We start from the raw sequence: 17,230 nt of genomic DNA, 5'->3' as shown, positions 1-17,230 counted from the left end.
AGATGTAATAGTTACCACCACTAACTACCATATACCAAAAAAAACCCAAATCACTATAAACTTTCAATTGTCCCTACTATATAAATAGCCCTTAAATAAAAAAGACAACAGTATGAGAGAAAATGGGCAAAGTCCATGAATACGAAACTCACACAGAAGAAATGCATAGTTACTGAAGACGTGCACAAAGAAATACTCCCATTGTCCAAATTAGCAGAAATTAAAAATTCTGACATTGGCCAACTAAAAGAGATTACCTCAGGAATATGGTATTTCAGACTGTGAGTCAGGGCTCCCCTCACACCTCCTTTAACCTCCTTACCTGCACAGCGACTCACAGAGCACAGAAACACTTAAGGATACTGATCTGTTACAAAGGATATTGCAAAGGATACAGATGAAAAGATGGGTAGGACAGAGTCTGGAGGAGGAACACACCATCCCCAGGAACCTTTGCGCATTCAGCTACCTGGAAGCTCCTAGAAGCCATCCTTCCAGCTTTTATAGAGGCTTCAGCCCATAGACATGATTTATTACATCACTGGCCATTCATAATCAACTTCTCCTTCAGCCCCCTCCCCAGAGACTGGAGGTGGAGCTAAAAGTTCCAACCCTGTAATCAGGTCTTGGTCTTTGTTTCTGTTGTTGTTTTGTTTTTCCGTATGAGGTTTGAACTCAGGGCCTCCCCCTTGAGCTACCCCATCAGCCCTTTTTTGTGATGAGTGTTTTCAAGATAGGGTCTTTCAAACTATTTGCCCAGGGCTGGCTTTGAACTGTGATCCTCCTGATCTCTGCCTCCTGAGTAGCTAGGAGTACAGGCAGGAGCTATCAGCACCAGCTAGGCCTTAGTTTTTGAAGGGATACCCCATCCTGAAACCATGGAGGGAACCCCAACCATAAAGCATCTCATTAGCATTCAAAACACACTCATCACCCTGGAGATGGCAGGGATTTTAGAAGCTGTGTGTCAGGAAATTGGGGTGACGGTCATCTGTATATTTTATATTACACCCATCTGTTTCTGCATGTTATCTGTGCTATTTCATATGAGTACTTTATTCATATTAGCTAATATTTTCCCTTACATTTACTTGTAGTGGATAACTTTATATCATTACTACCATGGATGGTAAGTTAGAATGCCACAAATATAAGTAAGGTAACAATAAAAATGAGTAAAGAAAACAAATGACTACTAAAGTCTAACACAAGGATCAAAACCACTAGTGCTAAGATTTTGTTCATCGTCTGGATTGTCACCTTCTCTCTCTGCATGTACTACACTTGATTGTTTGCATGTGGAAATTTATTATAGATGTGCATAGACCATATTGCCATGGTTTCTCTGCCTCAAAGCAGTTGAATGAGAAACTATTTTGTGTAGTTAACTAGAAATAAAAGAATCTTCTTAGGAACCAGGATTCATGTTTCAGAACCGCAATAAAGACAAAATTCGGAACTGCTAGTGTTGCACAGTAGTGTCCAGTGGTAGAGCCCCGTGGCTCTAGTACTGTTTGAGCAGTAAATGTGGATTCCATAGTCACACTGAAAAAGCCTTAAAGTTTTGAGAACCTTTTTGTCTGTTTTATGTTTTAAAGACCTTGCCACCATGGAAGAAAGAGTACAAAGACGATATTATGAAAAGCTGACCGAATTTGTGGCAGATATGACCAAAATTTTTGATAACTGTCGTTACTACAATCCAAGTGACTCCCCTTTTTACCAATGTGCAGAAGTTCTTGAATCATTCTTTGTACAGAAATTGAAAGGATTCAAGGCTAGCAGGTAAGCACATGTGTTCAGTGTTCTGAATTAATTCACCTCCTCAAACTCTTTATGTCTTGTCCAAGGAATCAGCCAGTGCAACTTCGGGCAAATTTGAACCTTCAAATAAAAACTGTTTTTCTTCTAAAGATCAAGACTCTAGCATTATAACATACTACCTGAGACAGGCTCAATAGTGAGAAGTTGCTGGGTCTGTCTGTGATTGTGGTTAAAATTCTTTTTTTTTTTTTAATTCAAAAGCATTTATTGAATGCCCACCAAATATAAGGTGCTGTGTTGAGGGCCTTGAGGCACCTGTGCTAGCAGTCAGAGCCCTTGCTCTCCTTGAGTTGACATCCTGTGGAGGATCAGAGAGCTATAAATATAGTGGCATGTCTAAGGCAAGAACCAAAAAGCAGAGCGTTAAGCACTTTCTCTTTGATTTAGGTATGCTATATCTTTGAAACCATCCAGTATTCTATTTTTCTGGATACGTATCCAGATGCATGCTGTATATAGAGCTAAGCTTAAGTCCACAGTCTTTTGTTCTTTGAGCAACTTTGCATGAAATTCATTTACTGTGACCTTCGTGCCCTTGCTTTTGAACTTTAATCCCCCTCTAAGCCCGTGGCTTTCTTCTTCCGGTAGAGGCCTGCTTTGCTTTCCCGTGCTAATTGCCGCTACTCTGTAGCCTTGAGACTCATGCCTCACTCTACCCCACCCACCAATCCACAGACTCCATCATCCCAAAACATTTGGATTGGGTAGGCCTTAGTTGGGTTTGCTGAGGGATTCCATACCAAGAGTAAGACTCAGTGGCTCAGTGGTGAGCACTTGTCTAGTATGCTCCAGGCCCTGGGTTCCATCCCGGCTACCACCTCCTCCCAAAAATCAATGTTCTACCTAGTTATGTCCCTTTGAGGAGAATCTTTGGGGTGTGTTGTCTTCCTTCTCCTGTAGATGGTTCCCAAGAAATATATTTTAGAGTCCTTTTACATAAAATTAAAGTGAAGGAGTTGAAAATTATAAGCAAGAAAGGAAGAAAAGCAGACAGAGAACCAAGAAACTGCCAAACCTCCAGAGCTTTCCCATTTACATCAAACCCTATCTGTTAACTCATTTGCTGTCAAACTTAAAACGGAAAGGACAAGCTGGGTGTTTCAGGAGACTGAAACAGGAAGGTTGCAAGTGTGAGGCTAGTCTGGACTACATAGTGTGAGACTCTGTCTCAAAAAAAAGAACTTAGTATGACAGAATCCTCTGAAAAATTATAATAATAAAGGAATAAAACTCATAGTAGTAAAAAGAGCATGTTGAAATGTCCTCAGCAGTTAGCTGATTTCATCGATCCCCAACATTTAGACTCTGGAATATAGAAAGCAGGTGGAGAAGGATCAACTCATGAAGCCAGGCAGGTGCAACCCAGGATCCTTGTAGAGCGCTTTTCAGGATGGTGACGACATACTGACCAGTAAAGTCCCAGAGAACGCTCATACATGGAGATTCCTAAATATAACGGAAAACAAGAGAAAAGGATTCTAGAAAGTACAGACATGGCAGAGGAAATTAGCAAAAGACTAATGTAAGAAAAATGTCCTGAGCTAATGAGAGGCACAGTACTTGAAATCTAAGAGCAAATTCATTCATTCAGCAATAGTTACTGAGAACCTGCCTTGTGCTCAGACTGGGAATTTAACAGTGAATAAAGCCCTTTCTTCTGTGGAGCTTGTGTTCTTGTAGGAGGGAGGAGAGGAGAATAATTGGTAAGCCTGATAAGCCTAGGTGGACAGATGGAACAAAGACCCACCCCTCCTTTTTACAGAAGACAGAACAGACAACTTAGTGGACACAGTGGTGCATGCCTGTCATCCCAGCACTGGGGAGGCTGAGGCAGGAGGAACATGAGTTCCAGATAGCCTGGTCTGCATAGTGAGACCGTCTCAGAAAACAAAACCAGACAACCTATAAAATGACAAGAATTAGACTGATAGTCTTTTCTACTACAATGTGGAATGCTACAGGTTAAGGAGGAATAAATCCAAAAGTTTGAGGAAAAATGATTCTCATCATAGGCATCTGTATGCAGCCAAACAAGTGTAGAAACAGAATTAAATACATTTTTAGTCATGGAAGGAAAGGGCAAATCATTGGAAGATTGTGCTTTAACAAAGATAAGCACATCAAGAAAGCAAGACCTGGAGTCCAGAAAACAAGAAGTGCCAGAAAGCAACGAGAATTGTCTGAAGTAAGGGTGACATTTGAACAGCAGACCCGTGCAGAAAGCCATCCAAATGGAGTGCAGATGGAGTACTCCAAATGGAGAGGTGTCTGCAGAAGGAGAAGGGTTAATATGTGTGATAATTAGTTTGAAGCAGGAAAACCTAAGACTGGTTAAGCCAAAGGATGTTAGGGATACATATGCCTGCCTAGCAAAAGCTTAGGTGCTGCAGAGAAAAAGGTCCCTGTGAGCCCTGCATTGGTCTACAGCTCTTAGAATCAGCCTGTAGACAAAGCACAGAAAGGTATAGTTTCAAGTACTAGGAAAAAAACTTGGACACAGAGAGTGAAAAAGTGGCAAAATAGTTAAGTGAGCTTGGTTTTCACTTGCTGTAGCAGGGTTAAACAAAGTTGATAAAACGAGAAATAGCAGTGTAAGAAATGGAACTGCCCAAAATGCTGAAAGGTGGGAGTGGTTGGTCCCAGGGGCCTGGACTTCAGGTTGAGTGAAGACTGGGGAGAGGAGCACAACTTATTACACCCCACCACCACCATGCTTTTTGGCTCATACCTGGTGTATTCATTTAGTGTAGTTTCTAGGGCCACTTTGTGTTCTCTCTCTTTTTTTTTCTTTATCTCTCCCTCTTCCTCCTCTCTCCTCTCCACTCCTCCATTGAAACTTCTCTCTCTCTCTCTCTCTCTCTCTCTCTCTCTCTCTCTCTCTCTGGTCGTGGAGATGAGCTTTCCACATGCTGACCTGCATCCCTGTCACCACCAAGGGCACCTTGTCACTTTTTATGTAGCTTTTTATGTACTAAAGTTACATTATTTTCATTGAAGAATTAGGAGCTGAATTGAGAAGTGTACTCAGTTCTGCTTAAATAAATTACAATGATGAGAGTTTCACAAAGGACCAAGCCTGTGATTCATATTTGTTATCTTAGCTACTCGGGAGGCAGAGATTAGGAGAATCTCTGTTGGAGGCTGGCCCAGGCAAGAAGTTAGTGAAACCCCATCTCAACCAACAAGCCAGGTGTGATGTACATCTATAATCCCAGCTATCTGGGAAGCATAAATAAGAGGACTGCTGTCCAGGCTGACCTGGACCAAAAAAAAAAATGAGACCCTACCTGAAAATAACTAAAGCAAAAAGGGCCGGAGGAGTGGCTCAAGTGGTAGAACACCTGCCTAGCTAGTGCAAGGCCCTGAATTCAGATCCCAGTACTGACTAAAAAAAAGTACATAAGGGCAATTTACTGTTGCTGTTTTAAGGAATTTCTGTTATTCCCCAGTTTAAGGAGCCATTGAAACTTGATTTATTTCTGGAGTTCCAGTGGCCTGGGTGGAACTAGGCCTATTCCCTGACCGTATTTTCCCATTTTTAATTTATTCTCTCCAGTATTGTTTGCACGTGATTTTCATTTCTGTTCTTTGTTATAATTCATCATTTATACCATCCATGTTCTTTCTTTTCTTACAGATTGTGATATCTTTAGTATGAATTTTTAACTGGAATCAGAACTGGATGTTGGGGTCTCTGTTTTATTGTACTGCGTGATTACCTAACTCAAAACCTCTCAGAAAAGTTGAGATTAGTTAATATAATTTTTTAATGTTAAAAAAGATGTATAGTGGCAAAAATTTGATTCTAGCAGCCATGTTGGACAGAACAGTTGTAAACTCTTGGACTTCTTCTGTATGTATCTGCTGTTGCAACACAGCGTACTTGGACTCAATCCTGGTAACTGCACAGTAATTTTGTTTACTAAAAAAACGTTGTGAATAAAACTGTGAAACTAGAAGGAAGATTTTCTACTTTTGATAGAAGAATGTGAGTTTAATATTACTGCTTCTCTTCTTTTAACATAATTTTTCCCTGCTGTTTCCCAAATCAATGTAAATAAACACACCCACCTTTTGCTATGGTAATGCTTCTGTAAGTGTCTCTGGTGTCCCACTGGGAAAAGATACTGTAATTTTTATTAGACAAATATATATATTTTAAAACATTGGCTTTTCCAGTGAGCTATCATGTTTAGTGTACAGTAAAAAGTTTTTACTAGTATAGTTAAAAAATTCCTTAATTGTTCTCTTATATTTGCTTGCCAAGGATGAGTGAAAGAACATGGCTGCTTCCCCAGACTGACAGACCTTGGCGTCCACATAAAGCGTCATTGTTCTCAAAAATGAAGGGTGCTTAATTGTTCCCTCTTCTCTGTGTTCTGTAGGTCTCATAACAACAAGCTGCAGTCTACAGCTTCTTAGAGCTCCCCGTGTTAACTTAACATGAAACACGCAAGGATCTGGTTGTCTGAACTATTTTAAATTAGGAGCCAGATGTTTTTAGTCAGGTTATCCTGACAAGACTTGACCTAAACTTCGTTTTTATTGGTCATAAGAGTCCAATTATATTCTTGGCCAATTTTGTCCAACGGACAAGGGAAAAGCAAAGTCAACGGCACCATTATCTTGTCAAGATCAAATGGTTTTACTATTGTGGCAGAAGCGGGAAAATTTTGTTTATTGAAAAAAGAAAAAGCAAGAAAAAAAAAGATACTATGGGGTCACGTGTAACTCCATGGAAATGCCACGTCTGCTCTTCAGTGAAGAAGCTGGTTTAGAGTCTCACAGAAAACTCTGACTGTATTTATTTATTGTTGCAAAAAAGACGCTTTTTTATCGCTGCCCTCGTTTGTCAGCTAATTATTTTTTCTTATAAAATCCAGCCCTGGTTACCTGTAATCCATCCTGTATCTTATCATGATTCCTGTAGGTAAAGTACAAGACGACCTCTAGATGTCTTTTCTTTCTATGAAAGGAGCTGCTATGTACACATGTGCACACACACACAACTGGGAATCAACATGAGTTTATTGTCCATGGTAGATATCAATTAAGCTTGCAGAAAGGTTGGGCTGAGTGGTCCTGGACTCCAGACTAATGCCTTGACTACACCAGTACAGTTTGTCATTTACTCTGCACCAGGCTAAAATGAGCAAAATCTATTTGAAGGTATCTTGTTTGTAAACATTTGTCAGATTCTAATTTTTTCTTTTTGTATTAAAATTCAACTATGGATGTATATGAATCGAAATAAATGGAGATAAGTTTTCTCCCACACGGAGGTGTCTTTGAATGTGCGCTGATGCTGATCTGTAAGCTTTGTTGGCGGGGAGGGCTGCCAAGGAGAGGAGAGCAGAAGGCCCCAGGCAGACCTGGGCTTGTCCAGGACAGTAGCGGTCCTTACTCTACAGTGCCCAGTCCATGGTCACCGCATCAGAGGAAACCTCCAGGGTGCTAATCCTGTCGCATCCTTTGATGGAGCCCATGATAAACATAGACACCACACACATCGCCTTCGTCTGACTAGGCAAATTAGCAGTTGCAGCCAGCTACTTATGTTGTCTGGAGGGTGTTTCAGATGACCTTGTCCGCTGTAGTTCTTTGTTTGTTGGTTGGGTTTGTCTGTCCGCTCCACATAAGGAACAGTAGCTAAGCAGTATGGGAAGAATGGAAGCAGTAGTAGAAGGTGTGTTTGCATGTTTTTCCTTTCCCTGTTCTAACCTTACACATTGTATTACTGTGTTGTAATAATAGCCTCTCTAAGATCAGCCAGCGTTGGATTATGCAGCTTTGCAAAAATTTTCCTAGACTTTGCACTAATTCATACTAGCTTTGGCCTACCAAGTCCTGGAATTTACCAGTTTTGTTTATTAAAAGTTTCCTTCTGTTAAGTGTTGCCCTGCTATGCAAAACCTTCCCCAGACCTTAGTTTCTTAACAGAAAGATGTTGCTGCAGTTCCCAGTTCTTTCTTATTACAGGCTCAGGTGTACAGGTTCTTCTGGGTTAATTTTAATCTAATGAAACCCATTCCTTTTGTACATAAAGGTGTCACTTAAACCTATGCTTACAAACTAAAGAAACTAATTGCTCAGTATGGAAACAAAGTTTTTGCTTAAAATTTTAAGAGGGACGTAGTTAAATACAAGTTATTTTGTCCTTTTAGTTTTTAAAAAAATGTTACATGTTGTATGCACTGTGCAGATGCAAGAATTCTACATTTTAATGAATTATAAATTTATTCTGCATCTCATCACGTCACAGTATTTCTGTACTATTTATTCATATATATATATATATAAATATATATGGGCTTAATCATTTAAAACTTGTTGCAGCAAGAACTTTCCTACCTGTAGGCAATAGATTGCTATGTTTTTAACAAATTGTGGCAAATTCTAAACAGCAGTTCTTTTTGTACGTAATAGGACATTTCATCCTAGAAAAATAAAATAATGTTTCTGACATTGGATTTGGTGCAGTTTCTACAAAACACTGGTTGTGGGTTGGCTGGTTGATACATTTTATGAAGTTGTTGGCATTGCCAAATTATACAAAAAAGATAAAATTTTATGGAAGTCCTGAGACCAGGCAGATAGATATAATTTCATGTGTGTTTAATGGTATCAAGACTTTGGCAGTTTCTATCACCATATAAATACATAAAGACATTTTATAGTTTTATCAACTGTAGAGCTTTCGTCTTTCAGAAGTGATTTTTGAAAACCATTATTTCAAAAGCTGCTTTTCTATGAGTATTCGTTGACAAGCTTCTGTGCAATAAGTTACTAAGCTGTTTGGCTTTGGATAATCAGCGATACTGTTAGAATGTTTCTACCTAGTCTTTGAGCCTGTAAATATACTTAATTTGCATCAACAGATTTCTCTGACAAAGTATTTTCAACGTTTGCAATGCTTCATCTCCAAGTTCACAGTCCTTTAAACCATTTCATGAAAATTATTTTCATAATGATAAGGCTTTTTTTCTCCTACCCACATTCTGCAGGATATGTATTTAACGTCCTGCCATAGATTTTTTTTTTTAATTGTGAACTTTTGGAGATATTTTATAAAGTGAAACAATTACCTTTTTATATCTCAAGTGTGCTGGAGTGTTGAGACACTGATGTGTTGTTTGTAACCTACCTTCTGCAGTCTGCAGAGAAAAGTTTTTCCGTTTCTGTTAGGCCAACTCCCAGTTGCTTTGGGTTTCTGAGATTAGCCAGCCTAATGGCTTTTTAAAAATCTATGCACACATTCAGACTGAGTTGGACAGAGCCACACCTTGTCCCAGCATTTACTGTTCTCATGATGAGGCCTGTCCCCCACAGTTGCAATTTCAAGAGCTTGGTGGTCTCTCATGGGCAGAGGAATAGCCAGTAAGTACTTGGGGGGGAAGGAGCAAGCCGAGAAGTGTTTCTGATCATTTGAAATAGTCTGAGGCACTTGGAGGTGTTTAGAATGAGATGCTGAAAAAGTCATTTCTCCAATCACACCACTTTATCTAGTTCGGACCAAATTCCAAAAGAAAGAAGCTGTATTTTAAAACTGATAAAGTCCTGCTTTAAACTATTTGTTGCATTTGCAAGTATGTCCTGAAGTTGAGATTATACGTTGTAAGTGACAAGTCGGTCTTTTAGAAGTGTTTGCATATATGTGTGCTTAGTCAATCTTAAAAATGATTTTAGGAGAAATATGAAGAGTGCCAAGTGACATCTTTTAAAAAAAAAAGTTTTTAAAAGCTAATACCACACACACAAAAAGTTTGTCTTACAGACCCTTTCCTACCAAAGGAAAAACAAGTACTTTTTTCCCCTTGAATTCTAAAGTGACAGCTTAATTTGAAGGACAGATGCTATTGAATTACTCTTGAAGGCAACTGAGTATTTTATTGATGAGGGACTATTATGTGTGCACGTAGGCACAAAGAGCCTTTAGTCTTTGGAGCACAAGCCCATGTGCTAAGAAAAACCTAGCAATAGGACAAAAGGATTAGAAACTAGAATGAATTTGCTCATTAAGATTTTCCATAAAATTAAAGATTGTATCCTAGATCCTGACTGAACATTGAAAAGAAGATTCTTCTTGACCTTTTCTGCCTAACCTGGAATTACCAGTTTGCCTTTCACTGCCTCCTCATCCCCCACTCCACTTCTCTTACCCCCAGTGAACCTCCCTTTTCTTGCCTTGCAGATCTGGCCTTGGATGATGGCCTCCATTTTTATTCAGGCAGTCTCTGAAAATCTGTCCTGTGTGTCCTGAGGTTTACTTACTGAGTGGCTTCCACGTACCACGAACACCAGGTGCTGGCATTTTCTCTGTTTTACTTTTCATAAATAGTATTGTCTAAGCCAAACCTTAGCCCTTAGCTTTCCATAAAAGTGATTTTTTCACTCTTTTAAACCAGATTCATTTGTAACTCTTCTCTTGAGGCTTTAACATCAGACCATCCCACCAAGTATGTGAACTTGGTCATATTGTCTAGTTTTTCCCACCATGTTATTCAAATTGCCACATAGCCTTTTGACATTTAAAAAATCAGCTTTGATTTTTGCAACTGGCATTGTTTTATGCCTGAGTCAATTTTATCATTAAACGTCATTCAGACGCTCTTCACTAACTGTATGCTCTGTTGCCAGTAACTTTAAAAAAAATAACATGTTCCAGTGCACTTGGTTTCCAAGCAATTCTGGTTTCTACATTTTTTTTGTTTTGTTTTTTTTGGTGGGACTGGGTTTGAACTCAGGGCTTCATGCTTGCAGAGCAGGCACTTTACCACTTGAGCCACACCTCCAGCCCATTTTGCTTTGGTTATTTTGGAGATGGGAGTCTCATGAACTATCTGCCAGGCTAGCCTTGAACCCTATCCTCCTGATCTCAGCCTCCCAAGTAGCTAGAATTAGAGGCATGAGCCACCAGGGCACCCAGCTAAAAATAATTTTAAGAAATTCAGACGATTCACTTTTGGAAAATTATCTACAAGTCCCCAGTAATGTGTTACCACATACTAGTCAGAACCTCTCAATTTTGTATCGCTCCTTGCTTTCCTGTTCACTCTCCAGCATCCAGTCCTACTCATCCTTGAACCACGTCATGTTCTAAATGCACACTGAACTCCATGAGCATGTCACCTGCAGACCAAATAGTCTGCTTTTCTCCCCTCTGTGAACTTCCTCTATCTTCACAGAGCTGTAATCTTCATGCATTATTTGTGTCTGTATTCACAGTACTTCAAATTAACTGTAATAGAGCTTGATCTTAAAAAATAACTGTAATGTCTGTTGACTCAAGTGTAAAATTATCGTATTTAGCTAGTGACTAGATCTTCAAACCAACAGAAAAACATTTAAAATGTAAGCTTTTTCTCAAAACTTGAGGCTCACTGAGGCTAAAACAAAACAAAACAGATGCATCCAAGATCTGATTTCAAGGCAAGATTTACTGCTTTACAAACACAAACATGATAACTTGGTCTTAATAGAAAAATGACATCAGATACATCAGACTACACTTAGCACTGGAATAGCTGCCAGTTTGGCACAAAACATGTTATTAGGAGCAGAAAGGCATGAAAATACACTGTATTACATTTTGGTACATCAGGAACACTTGCTTTCAATAATAATTGTGCTTGAATTAAGCCCTTTAGTACTCTAAATGTAAACATTTAATACTTGTCCAGGGCTCTGGCCCTAGTGTTTGATCTAAACGACATTTCATCTGTAAATGTCTGCAGACTAGTGTGCCTACTCTTTTTGTACAGAAAATGTGATGGTTTAAGTATAAATTTGGCTTGAAGAATGATACAAACTATTCAAAGTTGTATATTTAAATTCAAAAATGTTTTTGTGAACTATTTTTACTGAAGAAAGTATTAAAATAATTTGAAAACTTAACATGAAGCAGTGATCTGTTAACTGAACAGATAGACCAGCTACCTAAGCTGTGTGAAGGCGTCTATGCACATTACATTTGAGTAACTTTGCTACTGAAATCAGCCGCTTACCATTGTACATAAAGTGACAACTTCAAGATTAGTGTTGGAACTATACACCTTGTTCGTAAAGTCGCTGTAGGCCCAATTGTAGAAGACCCCATCACATCTAGACCTTTTGCGCCGCAGCTGAATTGCAAGTCTCTTGTAAACCATAAATGCCACCAGGATGTGCTTCAGACGCACTGGCTGTGAACTGCACCTTGCACCTGCCGGTCCCTTCTGCGGTTAAACCTTTTCACGTAGCTGCTGCTTCTCCCGAGCAGTCCGTCTCCTGGACGCAGGCGCCCTCTCAGGACCTGGAGCAGCGCCGCAGGGAGCTGCCGTCGCTTGTGGTAGAGGTGGCCCATCACAATGTACCTGCTGCCTGAACAAAGTAACCAAAGTCATTCGAATGCCAGGGAATGATGGAGATGTAAGACCTTTAAGGAAAGCCTCAGCCTGACTCCATTATCTTGCTCACGTTGAAACGCAACCTACCAGCAACACGTGGAGACAATCGAGGGACCTTTCCGTAAGAGCCAGCTGACCAGCCTGTAAACGCCAACATCACAGAACAGAGTCCTAACCTGTGTATCAGCAAATCTCTAGAAAGAAGTGGCCTTCGGACTTACACCCTACCCCCCAAAATAAGGCTTTCTCTCCTCATTTCTGACAGAATCCCTTATTCAATCCCTCTGGCACGCGTTTTGCCATTTGTCGCCTGCCTAGAGCCAAATCCTGCTGATCTCACTTTTGATGGGTGGGCTCAAATCACGGGGCCCGAAATGACACCTGTCGCCTAAATTCTATTCTTTACTCCCCCACAAAGGTGCTGGGGTGACCAACGGAAGCCAGGTTGTGGCATCCAAGTGACAAATGGCAGTATAAAATACATCTAAGAACGGGTCGTGTAGGTCAGTGTCGTACCAGGTTTAAATTCTAAGCATGGCTTATTGCAACTGGAGGAGTCCAGGGCTAGTATGTGGACTTGGAAGAAAAACCCGTCTGGAGTGATGTACAGACGGTTCATCTTGTACAGCCCGTCCCGGTCCACCAGCAGAGTCACCAGCCGGATCCCGGCGCCCAGCACGTCCACATCTCGCACGATTCCGTTCACTGCTGCTTTCAAAACACATTTTGGAGAAAAGCGTTACGTTCATCTCTCCCTGCCCGCTGCCACTCTTAAGAAGAAAATGAGGTCAGGCTCACCGAACTCGCTCGCGCAGTACGACTCGCGCTCGTCCAGGTCCGCGCTGCAGGCGCGCGCGCAGGGCTCGGCGTCCCCCAGCGGCGGCGGCGGCGGCTGAGGCGGCGGCGGCGCGGGCTCGAGTCCGAGGTTCGGCGCGGCGGCGCGCGGCCGGTTGGGGTGGGCGGGGCCAGGGGGCGCGCGCGCGGACGGCCGGGCGCCTGGGAAGCGCACGGACCGGGCGCGCGCGCGCCGTAGGGAGACCTCCGGCGCGAGCACGCGGCGCGGCGACGCGCGGTTGTCCGCCTGAGCGAGGCGCGGGCCCAGCGGCACGGCGGGCGCGCGCGCGGCCTCCCGGAAGCCGGCCTGGTTCTCAGCGGGCGGCTGGGGCTTCCGGCGCCGGAGGTCGGGCCAGGCGCGGGGGGCGGCGGCGGTAGTTTCCGCTGCGCGCGGCCGGCGCGGGGCCTCGGGGAACGGCGGCTCCCTGAGCGCGGGTGTCTTCGCGCCGTCGCCGGGGTCGGGCTTTCTGCTGTGCGGTGGGGAGGCTGCGGGAAGAAAGGAGAGGCCGTTAGAGGGGAGGAGCGGACGTGTCTGCGAGACTGGAGGGGAGGGAAGGCCCCTGGGGGTGAAGAAGAAAGGGCTCCGCGCGAAGGGGGAGGGGAGATGGGGGGCAGGAGAGCTGGGATTGCAGGAAAGAAACTAGGGGCGCCCCGATGGTTGGGGGAGGAACACATTTCCCAGTCCCCAAAGGAAGGAGGAGGTAAGGGTCTCACCCTCTAGGAATGGGGCCAACTAAGGAAATTTTGCGCCCCGCATGGAGGATCAGAGGCCTAATGGGAGCGTTTTATTTTGTTCAGGAACCTTTTCCCATCTCTAGCTTTTCAAATTACAGTCCTGTATTTATTCTAGGACTAAACATTTCTGATAACATTGGTTAAAGCAAATTCCTTTTTGCCCCTCCTCCAATACATAGAGCTATATGTGTCTATGTATATATAAACTTCCGCCTTTTTGCTATTTACAGTTTGTCGAGAAAAGTACCAAGAAGCCAGCCCCAGGGGGAAGAGTGTCGTGTTACAGGTTCTCCTAATTGTTTAAGCGCCCCTGACAACGAAACCTGTTTGGTTTTCCCATCCGTGTTTACACTGTCATCTTGGTCTCTGCAGAATTGAACATTTGTGAGTGAATTTTTATCTGGCTTCTTGGACACCACTTACTGGTAAACCGCAGCTTAGAAAGGGTTTTTAAAGCTGGACTCTGAGGCCAAGGCTCGTGGTTAAGTATAAAAGCACACATTGCTTCCACCACCACCCCACTAGTGGAGAAAAAAAAAATCTAAGCGTGGCATGAAAACACATTTTTTAAAAATAATTATTAATGATTTTTCTCCAGCTCTGCAGACAGGTTAGTGAACAATCTTCAGCCAGCTTGGAAGCTGGGCAGCTTTCCATGCCGGTTACACAATGTCACCTCCCCTTTCCTCTCCAGGGCCCTCCAATCAGGCACAAGAACTACGAGCCGGTCTTTATTTCTTGGTCTGCCTATTTGCAGCTCTGGCAACACGTCGTTTAAAGCGATTTATCTTGCCAGATTGGTAATCGCCTTTAAAATCAGCTTTCTCCCAGCGATAATGGCTGGGCACAGTCCATATTTTTGCAAAGCAATTGATTGTGACTCACTGTCAAGCGGGCGTACCCTACACAGCTGAATAAAGTTCTGGGGGATATCCAATTGCTGTCAACTGTTGACCTCGCAACTGCTTCCACATTGATATCACCATCTGCTGTCATGGGAAAGATTGTCCGATATTTGAGTTAAAAGCCACTGAAGTCATCCAATGTCCATGTGGAAAAATAACCCAAAGCAAATCGCCCTGTGAGGTGCGGAAGCTATTTTTCACAGATCGGGAAGCGAACAGAACATCCAAACACCAGCAAAACAAAAGCACGATCCTGCAGAGAAGTGCCTGACTTCTTCGATACCTCGTTAACTTCACCTCACGCGGGAAATGCGTGCGTGGGGCTCAAGACCAGATCGTGGCTCAGGTGTGCTAGGGCTGCGGGGAGACGGGGGAGATGCCCCCCGAGCTGTCGGGACCCTTCTGGCCTGGGTCACCTTCCACCAGCCCTCCTCGGCGCACTGCCCACCCGCGGGATCGGGGCGCGGGCCGGGCGGTCCCCGCGCTCCTGGGCTCCCGAAAGGCGCGCTGCGACCCCTTTTGACACGTTCCCTCCTCTGGGATGGAGCAACTACTTAACATGCAAAGTTTCCTCCAGCCTGCCTGACTCTCCCGGGATCATTTCAGTGGCTGAGCTAGCTCCTTTCCGAAAAGGCATCCAGGAGACACCAGACCTTGGGAACCCATCTTGCTCCTTGCTGAGGCGCACGCAGACGCGGAGTCTCCCCGCTTTCAGGGCTGACCCGTACCCGTCCCGCGCTCCATCGCTCCCTCTCCGCATGTCCCCGCCGGGTCCCCGCGGCTCTCCCCCGGCCGGGCTCGCACTTGAGCGACCTCACCTTTTCTCTCCGCCACTGGGGCCTCGGGGGATGATCCGACGATCAGACAGAGGAGCCATAGGGCTCTAGCTGTCATTTTTGTGGACAGGGTTCCCGGGCTCTCAAACCGAGCCAGGGCTTTGGCTCGCGCGCTCTCCCCCCACCCCTTCTCCACACCCACACCCCCGTTCATGCTAATGAGGGGCAGCCTTTGGGGAAACGGGCATCGCGGGCGGAACAGACCATTGCAACAAAACCGAGCCTGCCGCGGGGATCGCTCCCGCTCCTAAGGGGGGCGAGCACATGGCCCCCCCAGGGTCTGTCCTGGGACCCGGGGGCAAGGACATCCTCGCTTCCTCAACTTCAACCTGGGAGGGTTGCGGGCTGGGATGGAGTGACAAGTGAAGAGAATATGGGGGAGGGGGCGGTGAGGGACAAGCTAGGGGAAAATGAGTGATGGGAACTTTTTTCTGGGTGAAGCCGACAACAAACAGAAAATTAGTGCTTAATACAGCTTGGGCTTGGGGAAGGGAAGAGCCACCGGGTGACAGTGCATTCCAGAACGTATGAGGCGATTCCTAGGAAAAACCAGTCACCGCTTCCTAGGTTTGGTAAAACTGCCACACTGTATATGAACCAGAAGGGGGGAAAGCCCTCAGCCTTTTCTTCCTCTTCTCCCTTCCTCTCCTTTTCCTCCTCCTCCTCTCTTCTCTCTCCTCTCTCCATTGAAATTGGTATTCAGTCCGCCGGATTCATCAGGTGCATGCTGAGTAGCTTTTACCTGCTAGGTACCAGAGGACAAAGATGACAAAGATGAGCGAAACACCTTTCTGACTCTGGGGATGGCTTAGCACCTGGACTTTTTTACTCTTAAGAAAAGCAAGCTCACTCAATGCTCATGTCTGACTCCTTGAGCAGCACCTTTGGTTGGCTCTGAGCCTAAGGGCCCTTTGCTTTGGATGGAACAGAAGCAGCACTCACCAAGGAGAGTAAGTTCACCCCACTGAGCCCACAACCTCTGTGACTTTCACCTCAGTCCACAGCGTCAGTCTAAATGAAAGCAGGAGCTTTGTCTGAAGCCGTGTGAGCCAACAGAGGCACAGTTGCTAAAGGAAACAACAAAGTCTTGCTGCACTCATTTTTTTTTTCTTGAAACAGGGTCTCCTTGTGTAGCCCAGGTTGGCCTTGAACTCTTGCCTCAGCCTCCTGAGGGCTGAGATTACAGTCATGCCCCACCATACCTAGCTGCTAAACTAATTAATATCTTATGGTTGGAAAATAGCAGTGCTGGTGGACTGAGCAGATTCTGGGGACCATGTTCTCAACAAACCCTAGGAAGTCAGAGGGAAAACGATGGGGTATGAGAGGGGCAGGACTCCATCATGTTTGAGTTCTTTTGGAGTGACTAGGCACACAAAAACATTGGTTATGTACTGGATAGTACCAGTGGGTAGGGTTATGAAGTGAACAGAATCAGATAAACACTTATTCCCTTCATACTCCCGGGGCCCAGATTATAGATGGCCACATAGGCATTCTTCCCTACACTTTTTCGTTTTTGTTTTTGTCTTTAGAGTACTCAGGGCCTACACCTTGAGCCAGTGCACCAGCCCTTTTTTGTGAAGGGTTTTTTCCCAAGATAGGGGCTCTTGAACCTTTTGCGTAGGCTGGCTCTGAACCTCCATCCCTCTGATCTTTGCCTTCTAAGTAGCTAGGATTACAGGAGTGAGCCACCAGCGCCAGGCTCACA

The 17,230-nt window shown here is 44.0% G+C and overlaps 2 protein-coding genes across 19 annotated transcripts in view; one reads left to right on the top strand and one right to left on the bottom strand.

Annotated features, from left to right (window-relative positions):
* Positions 1–11,718, top strand: part of Bptf (bromodomain PHD finger transcription factor) — a 118,877-nt gene extending 107,159 nt beyond the window's left edge. For 14 of the 16 annotated variants that reach the window (XM_074045472.1, XM_074045469.1, XM_074045466.1 and 11 more), the window contains 2 exons: positions 1,599–1,785; positions 6,210–7,101. In XM_074045472.1, coding sequence (XP_073901573.1) covers positions 1,599–1,785; positions 6,210–6,246 — 224 coding nt within the window. In that variant the 3' untranslated portion in view covers positions 6,247–7,101. The other 2 variants (XM_074045459.1, XM_074045460.1) reach the window with 2 other exon arrangements.
* C11H17orf58 (chromosome 11 C17orf58 homolog) lies at positions 11,242–15,636 on the bottom strand. 3 transcript variants are annotated; one of them, XM_074045475.1, is made up of 4 exons: positions 15,502–15,636; positions 13,008–13,529; positions 12,726–12,920; positions 11,242–12,183 (listed from the first exon to the last, which is right to left on the bottom strand). In XM_074045475.1, exons 1-4 carry the CDS (start codon positions 15,575–15,577, stop codon positions 11,993–11,995), a joined length of 984 nt encoding a protein of 327 aa, XP_073901576.1. In that variant the 5' UTR covers positions 15,578–15,636; the 3' UTR covers positions 11,242–11,992. The 3 variants fall into 3 exon arrangements, with proteins under 3 accessions (XP_073901576.1, XP_073901575.1, XP_073901577.1); XM_074045474.1 differs by having other exon boundaries at positions 12,726–12,917; XM_074045476.1 differs by having other exon boundaries at positions 12,018–12,179; positions 12,726–12,917.
* Positions 15,637–17,230: the final 1,594 nt, after the last annotated feature.

This window comes from Castor canadensis, chromosome 11 (genome assembly GCF_047511655.1).
Source record: "Castor canadensis chromosome 11, mCasCan1.hap1v2, whole genome shotgun sequence".
Classification (NCBI taxonomy): domain Eukaryota; kingdom Metazoa; phylum Chordata; class Mammalia; order Rodentia; family Castoridae; genus Castor; species Castor canadensis.
Note: the sequence above shows the minus strand (reverse complement) of the source record. Positions and strands in the feature narration are given on the sequence as shown.

What these genes read in the sequence shown, in the direction of transcription:
- C11H17orf58 (XM_074045475.1), bottom strand. Translation starts at nt 15,577, where the DNA reads ATGACAGCTAGAGCCCTATGGCTCCTCTGTCTGATCGTCGGATCATCC. An exon ending in GTACTGCGCGAGCGAGTTCG is followed by an intron (nt 12,921 to 13,007) that starts GTGAGCCTGACC and finishes GTGTTTTGAAAG; the next exon opens with CAGCAGTGAACGGAATCGTG. An exon ending in ATGCTTAGAATTTAAACCTG is followed by an intron (nt 12,184 to 12,725) that starts GTACGACACTGA and finishes TACTTTGTTCAG; the next exon opens with GCAGCAGGTACATTGTGATG.